The sequence below is a fragment of the Astyanax mexicanus genome, chromosome 1, assembly GCF_023375975.1.
Source record: "Astyanax mexicanus isolate ESR-SI-001 chromosome 1, AstMex3_surface, whole genome shotgun sequence".
Taxonomy (NCBI): Eukaryota; Metazoa; Chordata; class Actinopteri; order Characiformes; family Acestrorhamphidae; genus Astyanax; species Astyanax mexicanus.
This window is the reverse complement of record NC_064408.1, coordinates 57,445,398-57,460,018: the sequence shown is the minus strand read 5'-3', so window position 1 is coordinate 57,460,018 and position 14,621 is coordinate 57,445,398. Positions and strand designations below refer to the sequence as shown.

The 14,621-nt window shown below is 40.3% G+C and overlaps 1 protein-coding gene across 2 annotated transcripts in view; it reads right to left on the bottom strand.

Moving 5' to 3' along the window:
• The window catches only part of aig1 (androgen-induced 1 (H. sapiens)), a 46,287-nt gene that overhangs the window by 18,763 nt on the left and 12,903 nt on the right, over nucleotides 1–14,621 (bottom strand). Inside the window, exon 3 of one of the 2 annotated variants that reach the window (XM_007245465.4) lies at nucleotides 10,612–10,713. The exons of the other annotated variant lie outside the window; for it this stretch is intronic. Coding sequence (XP_007245527.1) covers nucleotides 10,612–10,713 — 102 coding nt within the window. The remainder of the gene's footprint in view (nucleotides 1–10,611; nucleotides 10,714–14,621) is intronic. 2 annotated transcript variants of the gene reach the window in all.

Genomic DNA, 14,621 nt, shown 5'->3' with positions numbered 1-14,621 from the left:
AATCATTAAAAAGAAATAGAAATGAAAAATTAAGCAGTTCAATCAATTATTAAAATTGATGGAAAATAATTTAATAATCGATTAGTTTGGTGTACGTTCATATACACAGAAGTACACTTGCTACACGGTGAGGGTAACGTTTAGCCGTTCCATTTTGTGAACGTTGCAAGCTAAAATCTAAATTGGAAAATTGGGTGTAAACTTAACTATTTAATTTTTTACATTCATTACAGAAAAAAATAAATGGGTTTTGATCCAGTTTTTCAATTAAGTAAAAATATAGTTTGTATGTTTTCTTTGTCCCCTTTTTTAGGAAGCCGTTGGTAATTTAATATTTTGGAACATGGTCAGTTCCTGAGAATTAAACTGGGCAATTACTGTAAAGCTCCTGTGTAAAAGCAAAAGACGACTGCCTCATGAGGTCTAATGATTAGTTTCAACATAAACAAAACTTATTTAAAATAAACTCAACATGCACACCCAAAGAGTGGTCTTCTGCTGTTTCAATGGAGGCAAATCATTTATATCAGGCTATTACCCAACACCTCCACACTGTAAATGAGAAAAAAAAGGCATGCAGGTTTTGCACTTGCATGCCCTGAGTTGACTATGACATAGATAAACACAAGTCCTTACACAAAACACAGTAGAAAAGGACGAGGTAATGCTCTCTAATCCTTGCAGAGGCAGGGCACACTCACAGTTAGGAAATGCAGCTCCTATTTATAAATGTTTTCCCTGGAAACTGATCTGAAGAACATTTGCCTACAGATTTCCTGCGAAAATAACATTATTATCCTGAAGAAACTGATCACAGCTTAATACTACTTCCCAGCAATCTGGCAGCATAGTTAAACATGGACCCAAGATCTATATACTTTTAAATGTCTCTGTTTCACCAGAAATAATAACTGTAGGTTGTTCATGTAAATACACAGATTATTCAAATTATTATGAGCTATGTAATACGAGCTACATTAATTATCCATTTTTCAGCTCCACTGATCATATAGGAACAGTGTAGTTCTGTAATTACACACTGTAGTCCTTCTGTTCCTGGTCAAATTGTATCATTTTCCTTTCACACTGTACTTCTATGATCAGGACCCCACAGGACCACCACAGAGCAGGTAGTATTTGGGTAGTGGGTCATTCTTAGCACTGCAGTGAAACTGGAATGGTGGTGTGTTTGTGTGTTGTGCTGGTACAAGTGTTGTCTCTAGTCTTTCATAAGTGTGCAAAAGAAGCTGCCCACAGCGACACTGTGGGTGGACTTCTTTCAGTCCAGCAGTGATATTAAGCACTGCTGTGTCGGATCAACTCACACCGGAACAATACACACTAAAAGAACACATTGGAGGCCAATAAAGCTGGCAGTTTTATTTAAACAACTACAGGACTATACAAAATGGAACTTCTGCCAAACACGCAGTGATAAATATGCTTGTATTCTAGTGCTGTGTGCTAGTCTCGCTCGGCACTACTGAAGGCGTGCTTCGTGTAGTGGTGAAGACAACCACTTGACATGTGGCCATTTGGATCAACCACCATCTGGTGAAGGTTTCAGGGCAAAAATGGCACAATAATAAGGATCAGTGACAGTCAGAGGAAAGTCACCAAACAAATAATGTGTTAATTAGGGACAATGGCACTATAGGGTAAAGTCTAAAAACAAAATATACTGTTAGATCAGGAGCAACTGCATGTAGAGAGAGGTCTCAGGACACACCAATCTGATGGTGGTTTTAAGGAGGTCAGTGCAATCTTGTTTAAAAACATCCTTTTTCATTTAAGTAAAAGTTTAAACCATTTCATTTTCTCTTCACCACTAAAATATTGTATCCATCTGTACAGATTCTACAGCCATTTCGACCATGTGGTCAAGGTCACAAAACTTCAGCTACTGCCATATTAGCTTCCTGCTGTTTTCTGCCACTCTTTCCCTTAAGCAGGGGCATATTTTGGCAAATCTGTCTTATCTGCAATTATCCTCATGACCAATGGATTGAAGAAAAACAGAATACACAAGCAGGTCGCCAAGATACTTTTGAGAGGCTGCAGAAAGCTTTACAGTTGTTAGTGTCAGAATAATTTAGGACAGAGTGGTTTAGTGGTTGCCTGAAAGTTACAGTGGTCTTTTAATGAAAGCAGATTTTTATAGAATGAGAGATTCATGGTCAGTGAAGTGGCAACGATAAATATAAATCCAAGACTTGACTATGACTACGACTTTAGAATGTGTAATATTCACTGAATCTGTTATTGTTTTATTAGGGTAACCAACATTTATTCTGATTTGTTTAAAGGTTCTTTTGCAGGTGCATAAACATATGCTGATGTGCACTTTAGGGCATTTACCCAGACAGTGATTAACACTAGTTGTAGAATATATTTTTTCTTTAATGCAAAATTCTCAAAATGTGTTGTCCAAGACTAGGCATAATCCCTGTCTGGGAAACTGCCCATTTATGTCTTAACACTGCAAAAAACCATTGGCAAAAACTAGACAAAATATTTTTTAATTAAGACATATATAATAGATGAGCAATTTTAGTAAGATTTTTTTTTTTAAAAGCAAAGTCCCAAAATGAGTTAAGTAAGACTTAAATCAAGCAAAAATCACAGATTTCTGTTGCCTTAAATTTGGACACAATAATCAGAATAAGTTCATTGCTGAATTATTGTGCTTATTTTGAGTTAAAATGACTTAAAATAAGGTGAAATTCTAAGACTGAATAAGATAATTATTCCTAAAATAAGCAAAATAATCTAACACTTACAATGCTTCGTAATACACAAAAGTCTTATCAGAGAAGAAAAGATTAGTTGCCTCAAAATTAGAAAATTTTACTTGATAAGATTTAGTTTTTTGCAGTGCAGAAAGACAAAAGGCAACATATATTGTCATATTTGACAATATATGTCAATTATATTATATTATATTATATTTGACAATTATTTATCTGATAATACAGATTTGGTGATTATCTATAGGAGTTTGTCAAAGACTGAGTGGCAGCTCGAGTGCCAGATTTAGCTGGCACTTGCAGCCTAATCAAACCTCTTCCTGCCTTAACGTGTCAGAGCTGTGGAATCTGAAGCATAGACATGTGGGCTAAGTGTTGCACTCGTCTGGCCTGTGAAGGGCTCCTGGAGGGGATAGTGTGTCAGGGAAAGTGCTCCCAAGGTCAGGAGTTGTGTTTCCCTGCCTGGCCTCCTAGGCCATCCCTGACACACTCCACACAGGCCTCCAGTCAACAGAGGTCTCACATGACCCAGCAATGCACTGGCCTGTCAGCAATGAAATCTCCACTAAATACCCCTGGCTTTGGGCAGGGAGTGGGCAAAAGTTTGTGTGCATTCTTCTCGTACCTCGAGCGGCCGCTGCCCTAAGAAACTCGGGTCATGGACCCTGGCTGTTGGTGGATTTGATCCGATGGCACAGATTTTCTCTGTTGAAACAGGCTTGCACATGACCCAGACATGTTTTATTTTAGCCTTTATGTGTGAGTCCCTGTCCTAATTTAAAGTGGCAGCTCTCTCTCTGACCACCAGGCAGCGAAGCTCTCAGAGTCTTGTGGTTTTGGGCAGCATGCCAGTACAGTCTGTGGAAAATCCCCATTTACAAAACAGCACTGCTAAAAGGACCCTGAACTGTAAGGAGGACAGACTATGTCCAGTGGTTTACATTGTTTCACAGCACAGCAGTCACCTCGGTTTGCAAGCATTTATTCTTTAATAACAAATAGAACATATGGTATTTAAACCAGAAATCAACTCATCTGAGATACCTCAAGTTTTCTTTGCCCATGTTCAGTCTAGACTACAGTAGTGTATTTTTACTTGGTGTAAAAAAGAAAAAAAAGATTTTCACAAAGGTGTTCTGCACCAAGCATCACACATCACAACCTGCCAGCCACACCAGCACTGGCATGAACACGTTTCCACATGCGCCGTGAAACGAGGAGTTGCTCCGCTGTCAAAAACATTCACAGGAGCTCATAACTTCCAGTGTGAGTACAACCACGCAGAGTCAAATACTTTGTGCTGGCTTTGAGAACAATGGATAAAAGAAACACAAACTGAAATAGCCATCTTTCACTAGGTTCAGATGAGTAAATATTTTTCCAGTTGTCAAGGATGAGCTAGTGAGCCAGCTATGAGGCCATATAATGACAGGGTTTGGACAGAGCAACTTAACCTAGTAACTTTTCCAGGCTCAGCATAGCAGCTCAATCATATTTGTAAGGATGATATTGTACGCAGCCAAGCCCAAATGGCAGTGAAATATCAGTGTCACAGAAAAATGGAGCTGCAATTATCGACCTTTTTAAGTAATCCCCCAGAGCTCATACAAAACCAAAGGAAATAGCTGAGCCAAGGGTACTTCAAATGTGAAAAGGATTATTTTCCTGAGGGGAATCAATATCATTGAACATAGCTGTTTTTTTTATACTGCTCTGGTTGTTGGAGACCTGAGTTTTATTCCTCTCTGCTAACTAAATCTGTCTCCTGCTCTCTGTATAACACATCTGTTTCCTCTGCTCCACATATAACTGGATCGAATCAGGTATAATCATATATTCTGTCAGCTGGATCTCCACCAGCTCCCCAGTGCTGAATATTTGCACAGCTAAGTGTACTTCAGAGGCGGTAGAACTCAGTGAAGACTGTTTTCATTTAGAAAGTTCAAAACGAGCCCTGGCTTTTAGGGATTCAATGCAAGAGCTTATATTAGAAAATATCATACCAAAACATGATGAATGTAATTATAATGTGAGAGCTTGTTGGACAGTAGTATTGTTGCCCATTAAGCCATTCTAAACTAGCCTCTGAGTCCCTTTACTGGCGATGTCCTTGACATGTATCTCTTCATTCATGGAAAATCTCCCTGTAGCCTTCTGAACCACCACTAGCTCATCATCTGTTGCAAAGACAATGTACAGTATCTCCCCAAAAGTAAACGAACCCCTTACATTACTGCAAATATTATATATTTTCATTGGACAGTATGGAAATGTGGATATAACTTATACAAAGTACACCTATAATCAAAGTAACAGCTTGTATAACAGTATAAATGTATTGTTCTCTATAAATATCTATAAAAAAGCTAATAGCTGACAAAATTCCAGCATGAACTACTACATTCTGAAACTATTCTCCCTTCAGACACTGGGTCACTTTGCAGTTTTTGAACATGACAATGACACCAAACACGCCTCAAACATGACGGTGGAGGAGTGCAAAGTTCCAATAGCAACCTGTGCAGCTCTGGTAAACTCCATGGCCAATAGGGTTAAAGCAGTGATAATAATCATGTTCCCACAGAACGTTTACATTTTGGGCACTGTGAGGTGTACTCATTCACTAGTTTGGCTAGATATTTAGACATTAATGGCTGTCTGTTGAGTTATTTTCAAAGGACAGTAAGTTCATACTGCTGACTACTAACTTCTTGGGTGTTGTCCCGAGAAAACATATAATACAATATTTGTAGAAATGCGGGGGGGTTACAGACTTTGGCAGATACTGGTTGAAGACTGAGGAAAGCTGTTTTGATATGGGAAGGAGTACCTGTCAACTGTAATTGGGGGCTATATTTACTGTTTTACCTCAAAATGGGTGACAAGTCGCTTTGGCTGGCTGGATTTGGCCGTGGTGCCAGGCCAGATCCAGGGAATGAGGTAAAATGAGTGCATTAAAAGTGTGCATGTGTGAGAGTTACAGTAAGCTCTAACTCTTTATAGGGAAAGGCATGCTGCATGGCAACACTGCTGCATGCTGAATGTTTGCTTTAGTGCTGCATACTTACAATAACCTAAGATGTAAAGCATACTAACATCTTCAGTATCAGATAATCTGCCAAAAAGCCTACACTGAATAATACTAATATCCAAGCATATGCTTTACTGCTGACTGACGATTTCTGCATTTAGTCAGCATATGCAACAGTGAGCAATGTATTGAAAACAGGTTTGTTATTGTGCAGTGCCTCTTGCGTTTCAATGTGGTAGCGTTTATCGTGATACCAAAAATGAGCGTTGCGTAAGCCTCTTTAGTACAGTATGTCCTTTCTGAGTGGCTGGTGACGTGCCAGCAACAACAATGAGACACCATCTGTCAACCAGAAGCGTTAGAGAGTGATGCAGTTGCCTTGTATAAAATGTCATGTTAACATTAGCACACCATGACAGAAAAAAAAAAAAAATAAAATACTATAAACATGTATCAACATAGGAAAAGGCCAAACTAATGTTTTTATGTGTATGTGTGAAGTATGGCCGCATTTAGCTATTATATAATATGAAAATTGATGTTGATCATACTGTCTACATTTGCTTAATTCTAGTGCAAAAAAAAATCGACCAAACAGAGAATTGTACTAATTACAGTTTAAAAAAAGCAAAAAGCTTAATCAACAAAACAACTTATTGCTTAAACCATACAAGCACACTCATTCCATTTCATTTCTGCACTCTGTGCATAACAGTTATCCGCTGAATGCTGCACTCACACATGGGGTGGATGCCATCTATTATACTGCTACCCCAGATATTGTGATTTATTTAGTCTATTTTTACCTCACTGCACACAAGGAATTTTAAGCCACGGCACACTGAAATGCATGGGGAGACCTCAGCGGCCATAATGGAGGACAGCCTTGTTTAACATGTCATTAAAAGGATTCTACATCTTGCAGCAGTCTGGTGGAATTACAATGCAAGGCTGCTGTAGCCCAAAACAAACGCTGGCAGCGGCCACTAGGTGGCAATCAGTCTTCAGAAGCTCCACATGTAAAGACTGAACACCTCTGAACTGGCGCTGCCTGGAAAAGTGTGTTATGTTTTGAGCACCTTAATGATATTCTGTAATCAGCACCATTTGGCAACAAACTGATGAACAAATGTCTGGCCTGGTTAGAGACATGCAGTTTTGGAAATCAGTAAGAACATTGAGACTATTTGTAATGAATAGAATGTTTGCATCTTCTAATGAAGACAAACTAGACCGGACAGAATTAAGATTGTGTATATTATTGAAGTTAATATGACTTGCATAACTGCTACAATGTACAAACACATCTGGTTCTCATCTTAGAAGTGTTTTAAAGACGGCCTGGGGTTGTACCATTGGTTACAAGCACGCTGCGTCCGTCTGGCTCAGCTGAGGTTCCTCTAACTGTGGTGAACCAAACATATTATTAGCCATAGAGACAACACCACTGCAGTGCTCTGAAGGCCAGGATCAGTTTAACACCGCAGAGGGTATAGGGTGGTGGGGGTGTTGTTGATAGATTTCAGTTGCACAGAAGTATTTAATCTCTCACTTGGCACACGGCTTCTTGTTACTGTAAACGGTGAGCCGCTTACCCCCGCAAGTCTAAACATACTGGTCACAGCGGGAGTGTACAGTTAGAGACAATTTTCTGAAGAGCATCCCCTCCAAATTGGCCTGTGGACACAGCTATTTTCCACTCTAAACAACAGCCCACAAATCCAGCCGAAGGAGCTGCAGGGAAATGCCACAAACAGTTCAGAGACAGTTTAAGAGTGAGGCTCTGAAGCTTACTCAGACTCAGTGTGAGTTTTCCTTGCTGGAACATAGCAAGGGATGAAAATTGCTATGGGCCAAAGGAAGCTATTAGGTTGTTAAGCATTGGACCTCGTTACAACAATCTGGAGTGTCTAGTTACACGAGACGTGTGTCAAAATCATTCCATCCTGCAGAACTGAGGTAACATTGGAAAACTTGTCAGTTAACTCCCACACTAAACACTATACAATGAAAACTGACAAATGAAACCACTTTGCAAGCTACGTTTCAACTTGGTCACCCCAAAAGGACGGAAAAAAACTACAAGTAAGTAACTCAAGCCAAACTTAAGTCTTAGAAAGGATGAATGAGTAGAAGACTATGGACTAATGTAAGTCTAAAAGAGGCCCATGAATAGTTGATGGAAAAGAGGGCTGGGAGGCTGGTTCCAGCGGAAAGGCTTCTGTGGTGTATCACATTTGTCTCCCCTGTTTCCAGTTCACCGCCCAACAAAGGCTTGGTAGAGATGTAGGGGTTGTTTACCATGGTTAATCAGTCATAAAAGCCCCTGTACATAATGAACTCCATTCCAGGGCCTTGTGTCATTTAAAGCTCTTCTGAAACTACCCGCTGAATTAAATATGAGTAAGGTGGGCCATGCGCTCACTGGGGGAACAGCTCAGTGCTACCAGGTCAAAACAGAAACACTAAAGCTGTGATGCGATTGCACAAAATATCTTCAAAACTATGAAAGTTTCGACTTCAATCTGTTCTCTTTTTTGGGGGCTGGGTCTGAAGCATGATGTGTGGTACAGTTATGGCGAGATGGGAGTTTAGAAAGCCTAGGGCTCTCAGGGGAGATGTAAGAAGTTTATTCGTAGAGTGTGCTGCAAGAGAAGTGCTTTGAACCAAAGAGTTGCGCAGCAGGAGGCTACTGGCATTGACATTACAGCAGCGCAAGACTCTTCTGACAAGCCTCTCTTGGCAGAGGAGTAATTACACAGTGGAGACAGGATTTTTGTCAAAGTGAGTTTGACGCAGGTAAACTGCCTCCCAGCATTGCCATGAAAGCCTGGTGGAGGCCTCTTTAAGTACCGATGAAGTGGCTCTGCCCTAATTGTCAGTGCCACATTAAGGGAGTCCTGTTAAGTTTCGCCAAATATGCAACACCCGGTTTGACAGCATCAAAACGGCCCGTTGAAGAAAACTGTCCTCTCCCGTGTCACCTGGGAGAACAATACTCAGAATAGCATCTTTAGTAGGTGTTCTTTTCTTTCTTCCTCAACTTTAGCATGTCTCTTGATGTCAAGCCTGCACTTTCCATGACAGTTTTAAAGTAACTCTGCCAGTCTAATTAATATTCATGCATATTGTATTTACATGTGTCTTCACAGATCACACATTTTGAAGCTTCTGGGAAGTTTGAAAAAGCTCTACCCACCCATGTGAATCAAAGACCTCTTCATGAGTTCAGAACTGTGCTGTGAAACCTGCCCTGCATATTCCAATATGATTATTTAAAGGTTTGAGATGTTCAGTTGTGTTATAGTTCCTTCTCTGGGCATGCCTGTAATGACGTTAAATCAACACCTTGCTCTTCTGGTTCAGCTGGCCTGCTCTCTATAGTGTGGAGGCGTACAGCACTCATAAAAGCCCATTCTATGCAGATTACCTCAACAAGCCTGATCTGAAAACAATACAGAAGGCAGAAAATAATCCAGCACTGGTGTGTATGACTGTAGTCACAGGCTATGCCAAGCAGTAACAAGCTCGGCCACTATTTCCTCCTCAGAGCAGGCAAGAGGAACAGAGGACGGTTGCTGTGGAAGTCCAGACAAACAAATAAATGCGGTACCATGGAATGCAGCAAAATATTTACGATGGAATAGCCCTCCCGCTGTCATCACAGAGCGAAGCTAGCCAAGCTGGCCGAGCTGGAAGCTTCACATATCATGAATTGTTCTCAGCTGTGCGATGCTTTGCTTCCCTCTGTGGGGTTTGCCCTCCAGTTTAACCGCCAGTGTTTTCCTTCCCTTATTACCTCATTCAAACCTGCCAGACAGTCAGCTGCAACTCATCTGATCTACACATTTTGAACACCTTCTTGCACACTCTGCATTTTGTCTGACCCACACAAATCCGTGTTAATGTGACCATAGCAACTCGTATGCAAAACAGTCCCAACAAACCCTTGCAAATGCTGCAGATAATAACCACTGGGACCTACTTTTCTAACACATGGTTGTAATCCATCAAGCATTACCTAATGGGAGTGTTTTTACAAGTGTAACACAAACACCAAAAAGTGCAGTACAGCACATATTTTTGAAAAAATAACTGTTGTTCTTTTTATTGTTTGTTACACAACAGAGGCATGCCTCCTTAGTAACTGTTCCCTGAGTAGAACTGAATGTCTCCATCCCCTTCTGCACTGAGAGCTAAAAGTTATGAAGCATCACAATAAGCAATATAACTACTAAGACAATATACTGCTGAATATCATTTAAATCTCTTGACTAAGCTTGACACTCTGCCATGTAAAAAATAACATGGGAATAAAGGCTGATTATTTTACAGTTATTTCAGTGTGTCATTTTAAAGTGTCTCGTCAAGTTAAAATCACTAGAAGACTAGAGGTGGGTAATTCATCAAATCACAATTTTAATAAGAAAGACTGTAATGAGACTAGTTTTATTGCATTAACTGCATTATATTTTGACTTACAGTCACTCAGTGTTTAGTACAGGAGAGTATTTGTGTAGTGTTTTAACTGATGCATTTTGAATGTAAAATATCCTTAAATATTGTAATAAAGTATTCCAGTTACTATGCACATAATCATCATTAATATACATGTCTTGTAAAAAACAAGGCAAATAACTGTGGCTGCAAGCATTTTCTGTTATTCCTTACTGAAATCAGTGCTTGCTTAATCTCTTATCTTTTATCAAAATGACTGTCATTACTGCCCAGCAGAATAAAAGTACAATATGTGCTGTTTTAAGGAAGATTTTATAATATCACCAGCTCTTCTTCTTCTTCTGGAACTTATTTGTGGCTAAACAGAATACTCACCATTCCATGGTTTAGCCACTGAGGTATGAAGTTGTCCAAAAGTCTTGGATACACAAGGTCTCTGTCATACAGGTACAAGGTCCAGAACATGGTCACTACGAACTGCAAACCAAAGACAATTATTAAAGAATGATTGGTTCTTTTTGACTCACATTTCAAGAATACAGATGAAGAATATGAAGAGTATGTTTTGATTAAAGAATTTTCACAGTAAATGAATATATATGGATAATATTTCTGAGGATATCTAAGGCTGTACTGAAACTGAACATAATTCCCTACACACTGTGAGTGCCTGCCCTGCTGAGCTGGATGGACTGTCCATGTGAAAAAATACAAATGAGCAAACCAAGCTTTTTTTATTACTTTATTACTTTTTATTACTGCCACTTCCTTTCTTACAGGAACAAAATATGCAAGCATGCTGGTGTTAGTTCAGAAAAGTGGGTCAAGGCCTTTCTGTTAATACTAATTCACTCCGTGGGACAAAAAAAAATCCTGAGATTCTGACGTAAGCTTAGATTTCGGATGTCCAGCTGTAATAACTGAAGAGGAAAAAGTGCATATGGAACATTCCAAGCACTTTGGGTAAGCCTATTTGTCCCCTGCAGCATGTGAATCAGCCTGCACACCTCCTGCTCAGTGTGGCATTTTAGCCCAGAAATGCCAAGTGCTGACCTGTCTAATACTCCCCCTTCTTCAACTTCAACAAAAGAACAAGTACTCAGTGCAAAACTATGACAAGCCCGAAAGCCAGCCATGAGCAAGGCAAACCGACAGTTCTGGAGTTTGTGTTTTCATATCAGCATACCATAATTAATCCCCGAGAGCTGACTCTCACCATGCCGTTCTTATCCGGCACTTTCTTGGAGCTATAGATGCCTTCTGTAAGAAGGACAGCAGTGAGCTTACAGCGAGATCAAACACGCCGCAAAAACAAGCACATTACTGTCGAGAACACGAGCCTCGGAGAAGGCAGAGGTGGTGTTTGAAGTCTCCATCTCTCCCCGAGAAGCTGCTTCGCAAGGAAGGAATTCCAGTTCTCCCCCTCTGTAATCCCTTTGATCCGTGCGGTCTTTACCACTCCAGAACCATGCAAAACCCCCTCTTTTGCATTAATGGGTCTGACTGGATTTTCAATTTCTGCAATATCTCTTTTTTGAGCAAGGGTCCATTGACGGCCACAGTGAACAAATAAAAAGTGTAGTACTGGAAGGGTGAGAGAAGTGAAAGAGGGCCATTGACCTGGAGTGAACATCTTGTCTGAGTACTTTGAGAACAGACAGACCGTCTCTGGAGGAGCAGAGTGGATTAGTTAAACAAGCTCACTGCCAGAGAGTTTTTACATCTTTGCCCTCAACACGTTATTAATGTCACCAGGCCTCTGCATAAAACCACACTGGGGGCAATGAGCCCTTCTTGCTTCCTCAACCAAAGCAAAGCCATCTGCAGGTTTTAGGCAGAATGACCTTCATGACTGCTTTCAATACCTGCTACTGAGTCAACTTCATGACCACCATATTATTTAATATATAACTGAATCCATATTAAGTTTAATCACATTTCCTTACCAGGCAACATTTTAAACATCTTTGTTTTATATATATATATATATATATATATATATATATATATATATATATATATATATATATATATATATATATTGTGGCGTGAGGAGGCGGGGGAATCGTGGGTCCGCCCCACGCCGGAGCGCACAGCCCAATGTGTCCCAGCTGGCTCGCATCCAGACTGATTAAGCAGCCGGCTGGGACAGGTATAAAACTCAGCCTCAGCTCACTGAAGGACAGACTCTTGACTGGGGAGCTGAGGGCTGAGGCTGCACGGACCTTTAGAACTAAACTAAAGTTCATTCTACAGACTCTAGAGCCCCATTGGGCTGAGTTATGGTTTAAGTTTGTTTTGTGTGTGGTGGAGTGCGTTTAAAAGCCGAATAAAGGTATGTTTTGAGTTTCATTTACTCCCCGTGTCTGTGTTCTCTGTGTGCTTCCTCCTTCTGGGTCACTGTGGTCACGCCCCTTACCCCAGGGGCCTACCACAATATATATATATCTAATGCATACAAATAAATGTAATATCAATTTTATGTTGTCAGTGTCACTGTGTGAATAAACTTATACACTTAACCCCTAACAAAGAATCAACCAAGTTTTGTAGCATAGCTGCTAGGTCCTGTCAATGTCTTTTCTTTGCCATCATTAAGAAATACGTACTTAACTTTCAAATCAGTGTATGTATTATTTGTATTAACATGACCTTACACTGGAGTACCTCAGACATGGGTAGTAAATTAGGTACCACACTCAAACTAACCTAATTCAAGTAATATTCAATATGATGATAATAATTCTAAAGACCAGTACACTCTTAAAAGTGCTTAAATTTCTCTTAGAAGCAATATCGTGCAGCACATGCACATGGCTGCAGACACTCATTAACAACCAGTGTTGTACTCCTCACTGTGTGTCCAGACTCGGCTTGGTTCTCTCAGTCGGTTGGCTCTGGTCTGTAAATTTACAGGTAATTATAGTCAGCAGTCGGGTGAGAGAATGTAGATGCATTCATGCAGTTTATTCAAGGCTTATTCAAGAACCACAAGTGATTCTTTTGTGATACTGTTTCAAAGTATCATTAAATATCAGTAATATGGAAATTAGGTACGCAGCTGTTGGATTGCTTAGACAATCTTTATCTCTCCAAATATAATAATGGTCCTCTAAAACCAGAGCTGAGTAGTCTTGACCTGGCGAGCGTCCCAAAGAGCCATACACCTAAATTAAGTAAACCTAAAACTATTGACATAAAGCTTGTTTGCCAACCTTGTCACCAGGACTAATGACACCTATTGTTCAGGAGTAAGCTGACCCTCAGCCAGGGCCAATGCCAAGTATTAGCTGGTAATGAACCTGTGTGGTGGTAGGACTCAAACTCAGAATGAGGCATGGCATCCTCTTCTTGTTCCTGCGTTAGACCACGATTGGTCCATGTGAACTGTGCCTTTCAACCTATATCAGTATCGACGATTAGCTGGTCAACCCCTCTTGGTCTTCTTTTCCTGGGAAGGTCCTGATGAGAGCCAGTTTCATCATAACATTTTTTATTAAATTTGTAAATGCACTTGAGAATTTTCATTTACTGAATAATTACTAAATGTTTTTCTTCATAGAATTACTAAAAATATTACCCTGAAGAAAATACCCTGAAATATTGTGGTATTATCTGAGCCATATCACCCACCCCTAGCAGCCAGTAAATGTATTCCTCCTCAGTACACCTAACGTAGGACAGCCTGTTTCAAAGAAAACATTCTAAAACTCTTTATCACCTGACAGCTCAGATCTCCCCCATCTCCGCCGAGCCACATGATACTAAAACATCTTCAGCCAGGCACAGACAAATTGAGACATCTGCCGGTTTCATTCAAATATTTTCCATCCAATTATCTGATGGTCATTACAGACACCATGCGCATAAAAGCAAGAAAAACACAAAGCGCTTCCTGCTCTCACCCAGAGCTCAGGTCCTTGTTCATGGCGGCTGCTCTGGAGCTGTGTCATGCCATTCAGCACAGATACATGACTGGGCATTTGCAAAGCAAATAGCTCTGTACATTAAAGACAATGTGCGCCGGTGTCCCTATTCGCCTTATGCAAAAATACTGCTGAGGTCCAGTTCCAGATATAGCAGTTTAGGCCTGTGGCCAATAGCCTACTCTTATGACAATCGTGGGACTTTTCCATCTAAAACCCCACCCCTGAAAACCCACAGTTTTGAATATAAAGAGCAACACAACTTTGGATGACCTAAAAATAGACCCCAGGGCACACGGCATCAACCCACAATATGACCCAAAACATCCATCTTCCTTCCCTTTTCATTATATCCCCTCTGTGCAATTATGTCTTCACTGAGTGGCTGGAGTTACAATTTAAGGTGATGAAAGGACAGGAATCAAATGACAATTGTGTGGTTAGGTTAAAATTTTAATC